Source organism: Podarcis muralis, chromosome 11, assembly GCF_964188315.1.
Source record: "Podarcis muralis chromosome 11, rPodMur119.hap1.1, whole genome shotgun sequence".
Classification (NCBI taxonomy): Eukaryota; Metazoa; Chordata; class Lepidosauria; order Squamata; family Lacertidae; genus Podarcis; species Podarcis muralis.
Window position 1 is genome coordinate 27,719,489 of NC_135665.1, and position 16,250 is coordinate 27,735,738.

The window sequence follows — 16,250 nt, forward strand, 5'->3', positions numbered from 1 at the left end:
GCCCTGTGCACACTTGTATGGGGAGTAAACTTCACTGAACTCAGTGGGACTGACTTCCCAATAAACACAGGAAGAAGTGTGTCGCACATGACGTACAAAAGGGGGGGAAACGCTCAACCAGATGGAAGAAGCATTCCTTCTATATTGAGACATTGTTTCAAGGACCCAAATATCTGCACGTTTTTCTTTCACCAGTGAGACAAGCCTTTAATTGTATTAGAATTAAACAAACAATAAAAAGAACGGGAACAGTGTGGCAGCTGTAGAGGAATTCCTAGTGTGAGCCTGAATAGCAATTCCTGATTTAACTTGACTGCTGCAAAGAATTACAATAGCTCATATAATAATAGATTGCTTTGAATCAGGGTTCTGGCAAATCCCCGAGAGCATTTCTTTCCTAACAAATGTTTCTTGCAGGATATCTAGAATAGGTGAATTGGGAAATGACGGACTGATTTAAAATTGGGTGAAGGTATTATGTGGTAGTTAAAATTACTTCAGAGTCTAGCAATGCTTGGGTATTGCCAATAGGAACAGGACTGAAGCTCCACTCACATGTTAGTCCTCCTGTGCGGAGAGCTAATAAATGGAGAAGGACCATGTTTCCGGGTCCTACACCTACACTCCATCCATCACCCCTCCATCTGCCTTGGCCAGCTTTCTGACTTCCATGTTTCATGAAGGTCTTAAGGGGGAACCATCTCCTTCAGTGGAGATCGAAAGTGAAGTCAGCTGGCACCTGAAGTCAGCACAGACCTTCCTATCTCTTGCAGGGTAAGCTAGAATTGTCTGTTTCTTTGCCAAAAGAAGACCATTTTGCACATGACCGCAAGGGGCTGCTTTGGGAGTTATCCATTTTACACAGTAACAAGGTGAGGTGAAGACAAGAAAGTTTGCAGCTCATCTTCTTCATAAAAACCCTCCCATGTACAATATCACCAAGAGAGGGAAACAGCAGTGTGAGCTGAGCTGTACACAAACACAGCTTGCAGCATTTCTTGTTATTATAATGTTGAGGGGTGGGGGAAGGGAGTGTTGCCACACACTTTAGGCACATCACCAAGTGTCTAACTCTCAAAGCAACAACACACGCCAGGACCATATAAAAGTATGCACGTCATCCTTTTTATTTCATAGTCAACAATGTCGTTCCACAGGGTAAAATCAATAAATAATGTTTAATCAATAAGTGTAAAAACCCTCTTTGGCATTGGACGGTATTCTTCTGGTCAAACTAAAAGCTATGTAGGAATAGTTCCTTAAGAAATCATTCTTCACTACAATATAACGGTGCAAGTTGTAATAATTACTAGCGCTCCCTCAAAGTTAAACAAAATCTTTTGACAGATTCTGCAGGTTCGACATAACTGTGGGGGAAAGGTGTCAAAGATGAGACAAAGCCTAGTTTTCCAAAGCATGTGCTCCCTTCTCCAATTCTTCCCAAGAGATAAATAACCCTGTCTTTCTACTCAGAAAAGTCAGAACAGTGCCAGGAATTATTAGAATTATTATTATTATTATTTTTAAATGATTTTGTTTCACAGTCAATTTCTTCAAAATTGAAGCTTTCACTTCTAAATAACTTACAGATCAAAAACATTAAATGGTTGTACACTGCTTCAGTAATAAACTGCACATCCTAAAGAGACTAACAAACAAAATTATCCATTATTTTTAAATGCTATGGTTAAGCCAAGATAAATTAGGAATTTTTTTGACATGATTTTTCAAAGAAACATTTTAAATCAGTGCATTCGACATGATTCATAATCCAGTAAAAGCCTTCAAGGCTTTTTTTTAAACAAACAAACAAACAAACCCAAATCCAGGTTTAAAAAGTAGTATTCAGTGCTGTAAATAAACTGGAATGTTCAGGTGCAGTGCTAAAATGTGGTCTAGCAAGACCCTCCCCGCAACAATAATAATGTAATATGGTAGTTCTAGAATCTAAACTAGTATTTGTATACTGCAGATGCAGATGTTCACGATGTATATACACAACATAAAGATCCTCATGTAGGTGTTAAGACAACTTTTTTAAAAGAAACAAACAAAACTAAATTAAAATCAGTTAATGTTTGCCTTCCAATATTCCATTTTTCTCCAAAACAGTTGAAGTTTGTTTTTGTTTTAATTACAATGAAATCAATTTGAAACTTGAAAAGTAATTCAATTACATTTTTTAAAAAGTTGTAGTAACTTAAGTACTCAGGCTTAATTTCATCATTGATTTTTTAAATTTTTTTTTTTGCTTTTCGTTTTGCTTTTTCCCCAGTGCAAAACCAGTTACGGCAAACGTAAACTGGATTCTTTTAAAGAGCACATGGGCTTACTCAAACGTATTTTTCCTACGATGCAAAAGTCATTACATTTACACACATATGCTTAGTATTAAGTAAGAGTGTAGTTCAGTGCTTATCCATGAGTAATTTCTTACAGCAAGTCCAGTTAGAAACAGAAGTCATAGTACACCGATTTCCGAATTTATATCGTCACAAGTCCAGGTATCCATGTGCAAAACCCCCTGTTTTGTTATACTGTTCTAAAGATATCTGCAGACAGAATTTCCAAGTAGTTCCTTCTATGTGATTTCCACCCCATGCTGTCTTCATAATCTTACTCATACAAACAGCGGTCTGGTAACACTTTGCTGCTGCAGCCAAGAACCCCGTGCATGGCTTGTCCACCTTGTAAAGAGCTTTCTGATGCGAAGATGAGCCAAGGGCAATTTATCTTCATGTGTTGTTCTGAGCAAACATACGGTCCCCTCTTAGGGTGAGGTGTTGGAGCTGATACTGAAGTACGTCTGTGTCGGCTGGTTCCTTGATGTTCATTCTGTCCAGATTGAGGTAGTCTAGGGATTTAGAGTGAGCCCTTTTACCCTTGAAAAGGCAAAGAGGCAAAGGACCGTGAAAAGCCTTGTAGGGTTCATAAGGTAGTGGCTTGGTGCATTTATCCCCTGAGCTGGGCATCCGCCGCCTTCTCCGACCATTGATAGCCGGGATCTCGTAAGGCTGGTAGTACCTGCTTCTGGCTTTACACACCCGGGAGGAACGGGAAAGTCCTGAATCGAGCTGTTTGGAACGCAAAGTAGGCACTACCGCTTCGACTTTGTTCTCCTCCCCTACAGTGCACTTCTGAGCTAATTTCAGCAACTCCTCCCCTGTTGTGAAGCCAACCAAATAGTTAGAATCCATGTGGAGGATCTGGTAGCCTGAAACAGTCTGGCGCATCGGCGAACATGGGGTGCTGGAGCAGCGAGGTTTCTCGGACTCGGCCTTGCCGGTGGCACTCACATCAGCAATAGGCAACGGGAGAGTAGCTAGGATAGACCTGGACTCCCCATTAATGTCAACTTCCATTTTAAATATGAATCGGCTAGCCTGGAAATACAAAAACCAAACAAAAAGCAGTTTGATTAGTGTGTTGCAATGCACAGAGCGAAATAATAATAATAATAATAATAATAATAATAATAATAATAATAATTTTTATTTATACCCCGCCCTCCCCAGCCAAGGCCGGGCTCAGGGCGGCTAACAAGCAATAATAAAAACAAGTTGAATGAATACAACTTAAAAACAAGATTAAAATACAACAATTAAAATACTGAAACATTAAAATATTAAAATATTGAAAACCCTGGCTCTGGTTGAAGCTAATCTAACTTCCTTAGGGCCCAGGACCACTAGGGTGTTGCTATTTATGGACCTTGAGGCTCTCTGTGGGGCATACCGGGAGAATTTGAGATTTGCTTCTTTGGGGCCGCCATTTCTCAAGTGATCCCAAGTTCCAAAGACTAGGCTACGGTGGAAAACCTGCAGCTTTATGTTGGTGGGGGAAACCTGGGGGGGGGGGGGGAGAGGACGGTGAGGGGGAGAGGAAGCCAAAACAGGCAGAGCAATGGAACAAGGCGGGGAGCTGTCTGCAAGCAAACAAGTTTAGACGTCTGGCAAGGAAAAGGGAAACCAGGTGGTATGGGTAGAGGGAAAAGAGAGCCCCAATGGGCTAAGTGGTAAAAGGAACGTGTGAGGCAAGAGCAATCCATCCCTCCCCTAAGCAAGCGAGGAAGAGGGAGAAAGTGAGAAAGGGGTGGCAGAGAGAGAAAGAAGGGGCCCTGCCCACTTTTGTCATTGGCCCTACCCATTTCCAGCATCCAGTCCCCAAAGGAAAGGAAAAGTTGCCCACCCATGCTTTAGATTTTCATGGGCCAGAGTAAGGCCATGCATTGTAAGAGAGTTGGACTTGGATTCAAGTCCCACTTTTGTCATGAACCTGCCCTGTAGCCTTAAAGACCTTGCTTAGCTCCCAGGTTCTGTTCCCAAAATGGGAACTGTGGCCTGTCTACAATGTGAAGCCAGACACAATAACCACTGCAGAACCCCATAGATATGCAAACATTATATACTGTACACAATAAATAAGATTACAGTGAACACAATTCCCAGGTCTTGCCTGGTACTGAAGCCACACAACAGATCAGCTGAAGGCATTTTGACTAAGCCCAACTTGGACGTCTGAAAGAGAGACTACTAGCAAAATAGTAGATCTTAAGTTTTCGCATGCTCACAGTTCATAAGCTGAACTGGTGGATGTGAAGGTCAAAATATCACTAAGTTTTATTTGAAGACATACACACACATTAAAAAGCAGCTACTTTTCCAGAAGGTATCTTGAGCTTCCTCCTCTGTAGACCTCAGTGAGAACAGCTTCCTCTGAAGCTGGTCTGACCTTGTACATCTCCTATTCAAGAACCACTGAAGCAACTGGTGCATGCCAAGTGAAAAGCTACGAAAGTACTCGAACTACAATCATGTACATTTCTCATTACTTTCAGTGGGACTGCTTATTTATGTAAAAAGTCTGTTCCCACCTCTCAGTGAACATTACCTTTTTAACATCTGGTTTAGAGAGGGAAGAAAGTCAGCATGTCCTCACACAAACCTTCCAAAAGTAGATTAAGAGTACGTGATCCATAATCTGTGTTCACTGTGAAATGCTCACAGACAGCTAGCTGCCTGACCCCAAGAGAATCGGCAACCTTGATTGCATCTATCTAGTACTTGACACGACAAAAGCTTCAGGTGAATAGGAAGGCGTCTTTGAAAGTTATTTGCACTAAATCTACTATAGGGATGTCAAATCAAGTGGCAAACAATGATAGAGTCTTCCAAACATTTTTCAGTCATTTAGACGCTTGCCTTATACACACACCAATCAAAAGAAAATATACTCTGAAAGATCTATATTTGTGACTTCTTTCTCAATCCTACTCACAGTTACTTGGAAACACATTCTGTTGATCTTTCATGGACTCATTTTTACTTTAAGTAAATGTATTTAGGTCTAAGATTCCAAGAAAAGGAAGCAAGATATCAATTTCTAGAACTAAAACCTACAACTTTTATAGCTTTAAGTAAATTTCAAAATGTAGAATTTTATACCAACAAAATACACATTTTAGCCATCTGGTTTATCTTTTTTCAAGCTGTAAAGAGAGGCACATCTCATCTAAACATACGCTCATAAACATTATTATAAAATACGTAATATATTGTCAAAACGGAAAGGGGGAAACCTTGAAAGCGAGTTTCAAATACAGTGGTACCTGCGGTTGTGAACGGGATCCGTTCCGGAGGTCTGGCCGCATCCCGAGGAATTCACAACCGGAGGACCCCTTCTGCACATGCGTGTGGCGCGTAGAGCGCTTCTGCGCATGCACGTATGGCGAAACCCAGGAAAATACAGTGGTACCTCTGGATACGAACAGGATCCGTTCCAGAGCCCCATTCGCATCCTGAAGTAAACGTAACACGCGGCTGCAGGTCTGCACGTGCGAGGGTTGCATTTCGCCACTTCTGCGCATGAGCGTGACGTCATTTTGAGCGTCTGTGCATGTGGCGAAACCCGGAAGTAACACGTTCCGTTACTTCCGGGTCATCGTGGAGCGCAACCTGAAAATACTTAACTTGAAGCTACTTCAACCCGAGGTATGACTACTTCTGGGTTTGCTGCATTCGCATCCCGAAGTTTACATATCCAGATTGATACGTAAGCGGAGGTACGACTGTATTGTTATGGAAGCTGCAAATGTTGTAGCAATAATGCAACTGAATGGACTTTTCAGTGGTGGCCTCCTCTTATGGAATATGCTCTCCCCAGGCACCATCATTGTCTGTCTTTAGGTGCCAGGCAAAAACACTGTTATTTACCCAAGTCTTCGGCCCTTAAATTGGAGGGTTAACTCATTATGTCTATGGCCTCTTGTTGTGCTCATCCTTTTAAGTGGGATGGGTAGAATTCAACATTTATATATGCATATAAATATCTAGACTAAGATTTTAGGTTTTTGTTTTATTGCTGTTGTTATATTTGGTTTTATTATTTCTTGGGGTTTTTTTTCCTATTCAAATGAAATAAATAAATAAATAAATAAATAATGTGACTGGGAACACAGAACATGTGCACAGCATGGATGAAAATAAATCCACTGCAGGTATTGAATAGAAAAAGCCCCTTCCTAGATTTTGAACTGTCTTCCTAATATATTCCAGGAAAACTGGAGCTTGGGTCGTATATACTGAAAATACCTTCCGCTCCTCCCCTCTGTTCCACTGCAATTTCAAATGTCAGCAGAGAATTGTCCATTGATTATAACCATCAATGCCCTGTGTCGGGAGAACAAGGACATAACTGTGCCACTCTCAAGGGCCTTGGCCAGTTTGGGAAGGACTTTTATGGTGTGTGTTTTTTTCTGAGCTGTTTAGGAGCAAGCAGACTCTAGGGTCAAAAGGAACAGGAACCTTTTTGTTTTATACCACAGTTACATGAGAGTAAGCATACTGACTTGGAAGATACACACTTCCTATAGAAAAAGTGCTTTCATGAAGGAGACACTATAGAACAGGGATGTCCAACAGGTTGATTGCGATCTACTGGTAGATCCCCACGGTGGATCTCTGACTCCTACCACGCCCCCTCACCACGCCCTCCAAAAATGGAGGTAAATCACTGCCAGTTTTTAATTCTGAAAGTAGATTGCAGTCTCTTAAGAGTTGGCCACCCCTGCTATAGAAGATTACCCTGAACCCCAGGGAAATGTTAAGACAGAAATAGTTTCCAGATTTTTTAAAATGTAAGCCACAATGCTATATAAACATTTACCTAGGACTAAGTCCCACTGAACATAGCAGGAACGACTTCTGAGTAAGTGAGCACAGGACTGTGCTGCATTTAATACAAACCAGGAAGGCCTTTCGGACGTTGCTGGACTCCAGCTCCCATCAGTCCCAGCTGGAATCATCAGTGGCCAAGAATGATGGGAGCTGGAGTCAAGGAGCACCTGGAAGGACACAGACTCACCGCCCCAATGTAAACTAGAAGGTTAGTAAACTGCACAAAACCTAACATCATCGTTTTGTCCAGGGATGGGGTGAGATTGGGAAACTGCATTCAATCTAAATTTTGGTAATGCCACACCTCCAACCATTTCGTAACTGGCCTCCATAGCACTTTCTCAAAATTCTAAATATGCCACTGGTCCAGAATGATTGGCAACCACTGAATTATGTGAATGGCTTTAAAAAAGAGTACGTTAACCCTTGATAAGGGTTAGGGAAGCTTTAGCCTCTACATTCCCTGCCCCACAACTACAGTCCCAATATGAACTGTGGGGGCCGCAGCTTCTATTAACATTTGAAGAAAAGCTTCCATTAGTACAGTTTAATACAAATAGGTGGTGCAAAGGGCCCAATCTGGGCCAGGTATACAAGGGGGAGAAAAGGATTACAGCCCCCCTTACTCCACCAGGTCTTGATCTGGATCACACATGCATATACAGACACACACATGCTTGCTTTTTAAAAAGCAATTATGTGAACGGTGTCTTGTCTAGTTTGGCCTCAGACTGACTCCAACTACATTCATCCTAAAATAGTTTCCTCGTGTCAGTCTGATGAGCTAGCAGCCCACGAGATGAATGCAGGAAAAGGCATCTCTGGAAACAATGGTATCATAAGCATTTTATATCACAAGGGAGATTCAGTTTCTGACTATAATGGCAAAACTAAGAACCTTGAGGAATGGTACTGAAAGATTCTCAAGATCACAACACAGATTAGGTATGCTTTTACACACACACACACACACACACACACACACACACACACAAATATATTGCTACTAAATAAGAATAACTGAAGTTGTGTTAGTTTACTACTGAAGGGCAAAGAAAGATTGCAGAATATACTGGTCGACTGTAGGTACAAAATCAGAGGTTAACATTTATCTCCAATGGTCAATCTGAAAGTGAAAGGTAGTAAACTAACCAGATGTTAAATCTCTATTCCAGTTACAGCTCAACACCTCAAGAGGCTTGAAGTCCTCTGAAAGGCAAGTACAAATAAATGCTGAAAATGAGCACATATTCCATAATGCTAAACACACCCATAAAATATTCAAATCTATACTGCACGTGCTTTCACATCCATAGGATTTAGATTAATTGAGAAAGCTGTAGTCTAAAAATCACCTGATATCTTAATGAGGCAGGATTATCAATATAACGCATCTGCACATTCAAATGACAAATCAGACATTTTACTGATTTTATTGCTGGACTCCTAAATATGATTTCATATGATGCTATTTTTCTCTTATTTTTTTGGTTCAATTGTTTTGTTTTTAACATTTTTATTGTAAGGCGCCTTAAATGGAGGGATAAAAATAAATACCCTGAGTACAGATACAGGCAACGGTGTCTAGCAAGATCAACTTGACTCACTTCCTGCACCAGAATTATGTTCTCATTCAGAGCAACATTTCTTCAGACTTCTTACTAAGTCCCAACTTACTCTGTGCTGTATCCAACAAGGTCATCCCATCAGCACAAGGGCTTCCATTTGTGCAACTGAACATTCCTTCCCTCTGCCTCCCCCTGTGGGATGGGGGTGGGTGGGGGAAGGAAATTATGTTGTGTGAGCAGAAGTCATTCATGGAAGCATGGCAATTTCATGGCATTGCCCTCTGTGCCCCATGCTGCATGCAAAAGCATACCCATGCAAACATCCCACATGCCCAGTCACATTTAAACTTCCAGTGTTAGAAACTAAGATATATAAGCTTGGTGCCAAATGGCTCCTTCAACCAGGGTTACAGTCGCCAAAACTGAATGCCTATTTTCTGTTTTGGGGCCAGATGGCTTGGAAGTCATATTTTTCCATACGACTTTTTGGTTCCTGAAATTCATTCTGATGGTTCAGATAAAATATGGTGGAGAGAATTCTCCAGGATATGTTGCTAGTGTGTGAAAACAGTCAAGATTCAAGGATCCCCAGGCACACACCTCCAATGGTGGAAAAGTCAGGCACCATTCTGGTACCTGGGCATCTTCACTAGGTTGCAAGTGTCTGATAGGCAAGAGCAAAATGCACCCAGCGCCTAGTGAATTTCTAATGCTGAACATAGCTGCCTTGAGTGCTGATCCACACACATATAGCATTGGCATGACGGCAGCACACCTGTCCAGTCTGTGGGTCACTGACATGCCAATATTACACATCCATGAGCCACCCATAGTGTGTTACATATGACAGGAAACATGTAGAACACCTGCACTTCCCCCATGACTTGTGTCATAGAGGATGCATTCTGTTAAAAGTCTTTCATGGAAGCCTGACTGCAGGCAGAGGAAAAGCCAATTTGTCAACTTAAGTTACTTGTATTGAGACAGGATTTTAATTTACCTGTTCAGAAACTGTTTACCTCTTAATTCTGTTGTTTATGGTGACTGTTACCTGCTGCAATTTTCTCCTACATTTCAGTGATGTTTTAAGATTCTGCAACTTTTGCTTTCAATCTGGCCTTGAGCATGGTTCCCAACAATGGAAAGGTGTGATATGGCTATGGGTATTAGGGAATTTTTTTACAGCACTACTGCTGTAGAACTCCCACCCATACTGACAAGCTTTTGTAATATTTGCTCATTTTCTCCTGCTTTACTGTACAAATAATACTGGAAGGACACTTGCTTTCCATGTGTTGGATGTGCGACATGATACAGAGATCTTTGGTATTTGGCATGACAGCTGACACTAAGAGTGTGGTTGTGTGCATTCAGTTCTACATGTATTGCACGTGCAGGTGGCATTTGTGTACAATGTATGTATGTGACATATCTAATAGACAGACAGGATGATGCACACACAGAATAATGCACACACATACACAGAGAAACACTTGTGAGCACAGAGATGTGTATAAACAAAGAGAACTTCATGTTGGCAGGTGACTGAGGAAGTGTTGGGGATGGGGGAGAAGACAGATTATTATTGATAACCTTGTTCTCACCTTGGCACTATTCACTACAGACAAATAGCTTTTTGTTGCTCTCCTGTAGCCCATACAACTGAAAACAACTTTCTTGACTACGAGCTCTCTCCCAAGAGATTGAAAAGGAAGCGTCAGCCAGGACAAGAAATGGGCTGGGATTTCACATGCCATCAACTGCTCCAGAAGCTTCCAGGACACACAACATACATATCTATCCATGAATCTAGGGCAGTCATGTTTTGGCTTTGAAAGGGATAGCAGTCACTGAAGTCCCCAAAAACTGTTGCATGGGCAGTCAGTTTCCTGTCACTGTCCATCTCCTTAGAGCAGAATCCCTGATAATGTATCATTCCATGGAACAAAGTGTGGAAGCCAATGATGTTAAGAACAGGAAGGTAGTCAGCACCACTGGTCCACAGTTCTATCAAGAAGCACAGTGACCTGCGAACGACCCAAGACTGTCAGACATGAGGATGTGGTTGAAAACATCATGGAATTCCTTGTTTACATACTCTCAAGTGATGATGGAATTATCTCCTCTAAATACTTCAACTTGTCCATACTGTCCTAAGAAAAGCACAGATCTCTTAGGCCTATATAAGATATGAATACTGGTGTGAAAAGCAACAGAAACATTTTTCCTCATTGTATTTGCCATGAAAAATATACATGGAACAATTATGTTTCTCACACAGGTGATTATTTAAACTGGTTCATTGTGAAAAACGAGATCATTTTGGCCAGCCTTAGTCCCTCGCCACTACTATCCCTAAGCAACAGATGTTTCCTAATGCTTGCAGCGTGCAGTTACATTCAAACCCAATGACTGAAAGCTTTTTACGTCATACATGCACATGCTTGCGTTTTGTGGGATTTGCCAAGCAGAACCACTTGCCTGTATTTGATTAGACAGTTCTGCATGGATCTGTGTAGACAGGTTATATCATTCCGGCTGCATTAAGCACCCCGGACACAAACTCTGGCACATATAACAAAAGCCTATAAATAGCTTTTTCAAATCAGACCTGCAGCATAACAACTCTGGCTGTTTCTTTTAACTGTGATAGTTTTTCACAACTGGGGCTTGCAGTATTTCTTTTGATGAAATGCACACTTAACCACCATAATCACACAGATTAAACCTCTTGAGTCATTTAGCACCCATGCATTAAAACTCCACAGAGGGGCTTCCAAGATGGCACCAGCTAGCCCCACTCCATAGATGCAGACTTCTACAGTCAGTGTCATTCTGAAGCAGGGTCTGGGTGTGGGGTGTGCATATGGGTGTTATATGTGCAGGGCTCCCTTCACTGAGATAGGAACACTCACCCATTAACTCAGTAGATTCATATAGTGGTGCCACAAATGGAGAGTACCCAGAAAAGGCGGGGGGAGGAGACCTACAGCATGGCTTTTTCTGCAGCACCCTGATTATGGAACTCCCTTTCTAGCGAATCTCAAAATGTTTTAATTCACCCAGGCACTGAGTACCTGACGCTTTTAGCAGCCTTTGAAGTTGCTGGTTTGTGTTTTAGTTTGTGTATTATTTAACTTAATGTAGTATGGCTGCCCTGGGCTCCTTCTGGAGGAAGGCTGGGATAAAAACCCAGTAAATATACAACAGTGGAGCCCTATATCCCCCTCATCGGGTCATCTCTGGATTGGTGCCAGTGTCTAGTATGAAAGGTCAGCCAGCATGTACTCAGAAGCCCCTTCACACATTAGTTACCAGAAGAAGACTAATGCAACTTGCAAATCAAATTGCCTTTGTACACTGATGACCATCTGTCATGGATGATTTAGCTGAGTTTCCTGCATTTCAGGGGGTTAGACTAAATGACCCTTCTAACTCTATGATAAAACTTTTGCTTCATGGGTGCTCCAAAAACGTGCACAAGTGTATTGCAAATGAGATAGTGAAGATGACACAATACACTACACTCCCCATAAACATCATAAGCATAATGCTCAAGGCAGTCTTTGGATTTTGCTAGTTGTATACAGAGCTTCTGGGCCTAAAGAGGACTCAGGATTTCTGCATCCAAGTGGGTTTTGATTTGAGATGCAAAATTTCTGGAAACTTTGTAGCTGTGGGAAAATGAACTTTTTTTGGGGGGGGGGTGAAAACATGCAATATTCCCTTTTTTTAAAGCACCCTTTACATATTGAGAGTCAATTTGTTACTTTGGGAACATAAAATGTATTATGCATAACTTGGTTTACCACATAATTATCATGTCTGGTATATTAACAGTACAGTTTATTTAGACAATAATTGCAAATTGAATTCGTTTTTTAACATTTTTGTTAGAAATGTAGCTACAAGCTACTGCCAAACTGTAAAGAACCTAACATCTCTTTGGTTTTGCCTGTTTATGAGGAACAGGCAAAAACAGAAACCATCAACATCCAAACACAACCAAAACAAATTATTATTTATCGGAAAATTATTTTATCACCTCCAGTTCTCCACTGTGTCAAGCAGACATAAACCATCCATTTCCATATAAAGAGCTGAGAAAAAGGGGATGGAGGACAAAACGAATTGAGTACTATATGAAATTTAATCAGTCTCTTTTTCTAAGCTATCACTATCAGTTCTCTTTCTTCTTATTTGTTATTGTATTAATCGCGGGCTTCCAAGAACTGAAGATTTGCCCAGATTGAAACATGCTTCTACTCTTTCAACATGTCAGTTTATTTCTTGATTTGGTGCATTTTCAAACATAGGCCAGCTTATTTTACATGCTGCAAAAAAAATGGAGGGATCTGAAGTAGGTAATAAACATGAAGACTCAGAGGCTGTGTTGTGCAAAGGCCTTGTCTCTACATTGCAGGAGGAATATTGCTTGGCAGAATCCCAGACTCCTTGACCAAACACCTGAAGATGTTCTGTGCTCTTCAAAACATTGCCTGTTCTTAGTACACTGGAATTGTAAGGATATGAGACTGTACACAGTCTTACATAAGCCTTCTGGGTTACACAGTTTTAGAATTCTTTTTTGGGCAGAGTACTAAATATATTAAAAACTGTTATGAAATATTTTGTTCATAATTCTAAAATAAAATATTTCATAACTCATTTTTTTCAGAAAAAAACAAAGCAAAACAAAAGGCTTTTGGGGAGGGGATCAGTTTTCCCATGGATTTTCTCAGGCCTTCACATTTCTAGTCGTGTTGTAGGTATACATTACTGATGATGCTTTAGAACAGAGGTTTCTGGAATTTCAAAATAGGCATAAATATGGGTAGCTTAAGGCGGCAGCAAAGGGGACCTTTGCTAGAAATATATAATAGTTGTATAATCCAACTATAATCCAAGATGAGGGATTCCTTTGGAATGCAGATAGAGATAATTGATAAGAATAATGATCTGTTGTGAGCTTGACGGAAGTGTACAATAGATGAGCCTTCCTGCTTTGGCTCATCTTCCTTTTTCTTTTTTTCTAATTTTCCTTTTCCTTTTCTTTTATGTTTTCCATAGTTGCTTATGTTCTGTGTCATGTACTTTGATATTTTTTGTAGTTTTTAAAGTTGTTTTTTTCATTACTATTAAGGAATTTTCCTTTGTAATTTTGGTTGTCTATATTTATTATGTACCTGTTTAAAGCAAAAAAAAAAGTTGTATAATCTGAAAATATTTTGTACTTGGGCAACCACCATGGTTTATCATTGCTGTTGAATCAAGGTGTTAACCTTTAACTTCCTTTGAAGCTACAACCTCTCTCTTGCCATGCGTGGCTCCTGGTCGCCAACACGAAGGAGCTTCTGCTGAACAGAGATGCAGTGAATACGGTATGCAGCGATGAAGATCAGGCTCCATGAGAACGGGGTCAGAAAGATTCCTGTCTGTCATGCAGAGGAATCCATGGCTGCCAAGAGCTCTCCATAGTGCTACTTCCTTTTATGGACAATGAGTCAAAGCAGCAGCACCAAGGAGAGTCATTGAAGCACGCTCAGAGAGAGGGAGACAGCACACAAACTACGCTTCAGCACTATTCCTTGGCACAGCTTCAGTACTCTAGCTCAGCGATGACAGAGATGCATTTCAGCAGACTGAGAGGCAGAGGCTGCACAGCAGCAGGCAACTAATTTCGGTCACCTTATTCGCCGAAATTAAACTTGCAGAAGAACAGGCAGTGGGGCGGCACCTGCTTTGTTTTAATGCTTTGCCATTTCTTTCTGCCAGACCTTGGGAAACACAGAGAGTGTGGTGTAGCTAAACAACGTTGCTACCTACAAAGGCCTGCCATTGTGTAGAAATGTTTGGCATTTTCTTGCAATGGGAAAAAATAGTACATGGCGCCCCCCCCCCATGCAAAGCACAGAGAGCAGCGCAAGATCAAAGACCCTCATGCCACACTGAAATAAACAAACCCACATGGATTGCATCTATAAGTCTGGACTTCATATTGTATGTAGCATATATTGCACAACCTAGACAACATCTTACTGCATATACAATTGCAAAATACTGCGCCCATCTAAGTACAACAGTCTTAAGAGAGGCCACACAATACTACATAACTATTGGTGTACTCTAGCAGTTTTTTTGTTTTTTTTTAAACCTACTATCCAGAAGCTAGAGAAGAGAGAGTGTGTTCTAAAACCTGGCGCATGTGTTGCAAGGCTGGCATTTCTGAGCACATGCCATATAAAAAAAACCATATGCAGATGATTTATGCTCAGTCGGTACAGAAACAATTAACATAAATGTATATAACCTACACAACTTGGAATAGGATTTTTCAGACCGGCACTTGAGGAAAAAACAACAACACACACTCACACTTTGTAAATGCAAATGTATTTATCTACCTATGGGCGCACACAAAGCACCATTGGAAACAATATTCCTGAAAGCACGAAGGCATTTTGCCTTTCAGACTTGGGCTACATCGCGCCAAGGAAGCGGACCGCCAGAATCCCGCGGAGTGTAACGAAGGGAGACAAACGTACACACAACCCAAATGTTTACAAGCGCGCGCGCGCCCGCAGATACACACACAGGCGGTGCGCTGCACCTCGGTCGCCGGGCGCGCGCGCCTCCTCGGCCGCTAGACCTCCTCGCCTCGCGGGCACGGCTCTTTCCCGAGCCTCACCCAGCCCTTCGTTTCTCCCCGGCTCTGCTCACGGGGCTCTTCCCAGGTGCAAAGGGCGCGCCTTCTTGGCGCATCCGCAGCCGGCCTCTCCTCAGCCCAGCCCACCCCGACCTTACTCTCCTTGCCGCAGCGGCGGCGGCGCCCCCTCGCTTGCTCGCCTACCTGCCTTCCAGGGTGCCGGGGCCTGAGGGGCCGCGTCCCGGCCGCCGGCGACGCTGCGACGGCGAGCGAGCCAGAGAGGAGAGGCCGGCCGCCCCGCCCCGCGCTCTTATTCCGCGGGCCCGGGGCGGGGATTGTGTGGCTGGCGAGGCGGAGGAGCCGCTCCAGCGCCTGCCTCCCCGTCCGCCTGTTCGCTGCTTCTGGCCCGCCCACCGCCGCCGCCGCCTCACTCGCCTTCCTGCCTTCCTTCCGTCCTTCCTGGAGAGACGGACTCCGGCCTGCAGGCGGCGCAGGGATTGGCGAGTCCTTGAACCTTCTCAGGCTCGCGGGGGCCTTGGGTGGAGCCGCCCTGCGAGGCGGCAGTTTCGGGGTCCCTGCGCGCGCCTTTGCGCTCGAGCCACCAGATGGAGCAGGTGGCGACGTCCCCAAGACGGAAAGGGGCAAATCTTGGAGTGCCTTAAAATAGGGGCGTGGTCAGGATTTATGTAAAGGGCGGGGCAGGACACCCGCCTGGTCCTCCTCCTCCTCCTCTGCATGGCTCTGTCTAGCTGCAGATTCGGAATGAAAGGTCTCCACCTTTAAATTACTTCCTTTGGACCTCAAGGACTCAGAAAAAAAGGCTGCCCCAAATCTTCAGTCATTCGAAAACTAGGAAGTTTG

At 42.6% G+C, this 16,250-nt stretch overlaps 1 protein-coding gene across 2 annotated transcripts; it reads right to left on the reverse strand.

Annotated features, from left to right (window-relative positions):
- Positions 1–1,103: 1,103 nt before the first annotated feature.
- On the reverse strand, positions 1,104–15,799 carry MACIR (macrophage immunometabolism regulator). Of its 2 annotated transcripts, none has more exons than XM_077936157.1 (2): positions 15,598–15,799; positions 1,104–3,383 (listed from the first exon to the last, which is right to left on the reverse strand). In XM_077936157.1, the coding sequence occupies exon 2, from the start codon at positions 3,360–3,362 to the stop codon at positions 2,736–2,738; it is 627 nt and encodes a 208-aa protein (XP_077792283.1). In that variant the 5' UTR covers positions 3,363–3,383; positions 15,598–15,799; the 3' UTR covers positions 1,104–2,735. The 2 variants fall into 2 exon arrangements, with proteins under 2 accessions (XP_077792283.1, XP_077792282.1); XM_077936156.1 differs by having other exon boundaries at positions 15,594–15,798.
- Between the last annotated feature and the right edge of the window lie 451 nt (positions 15,800–16,250).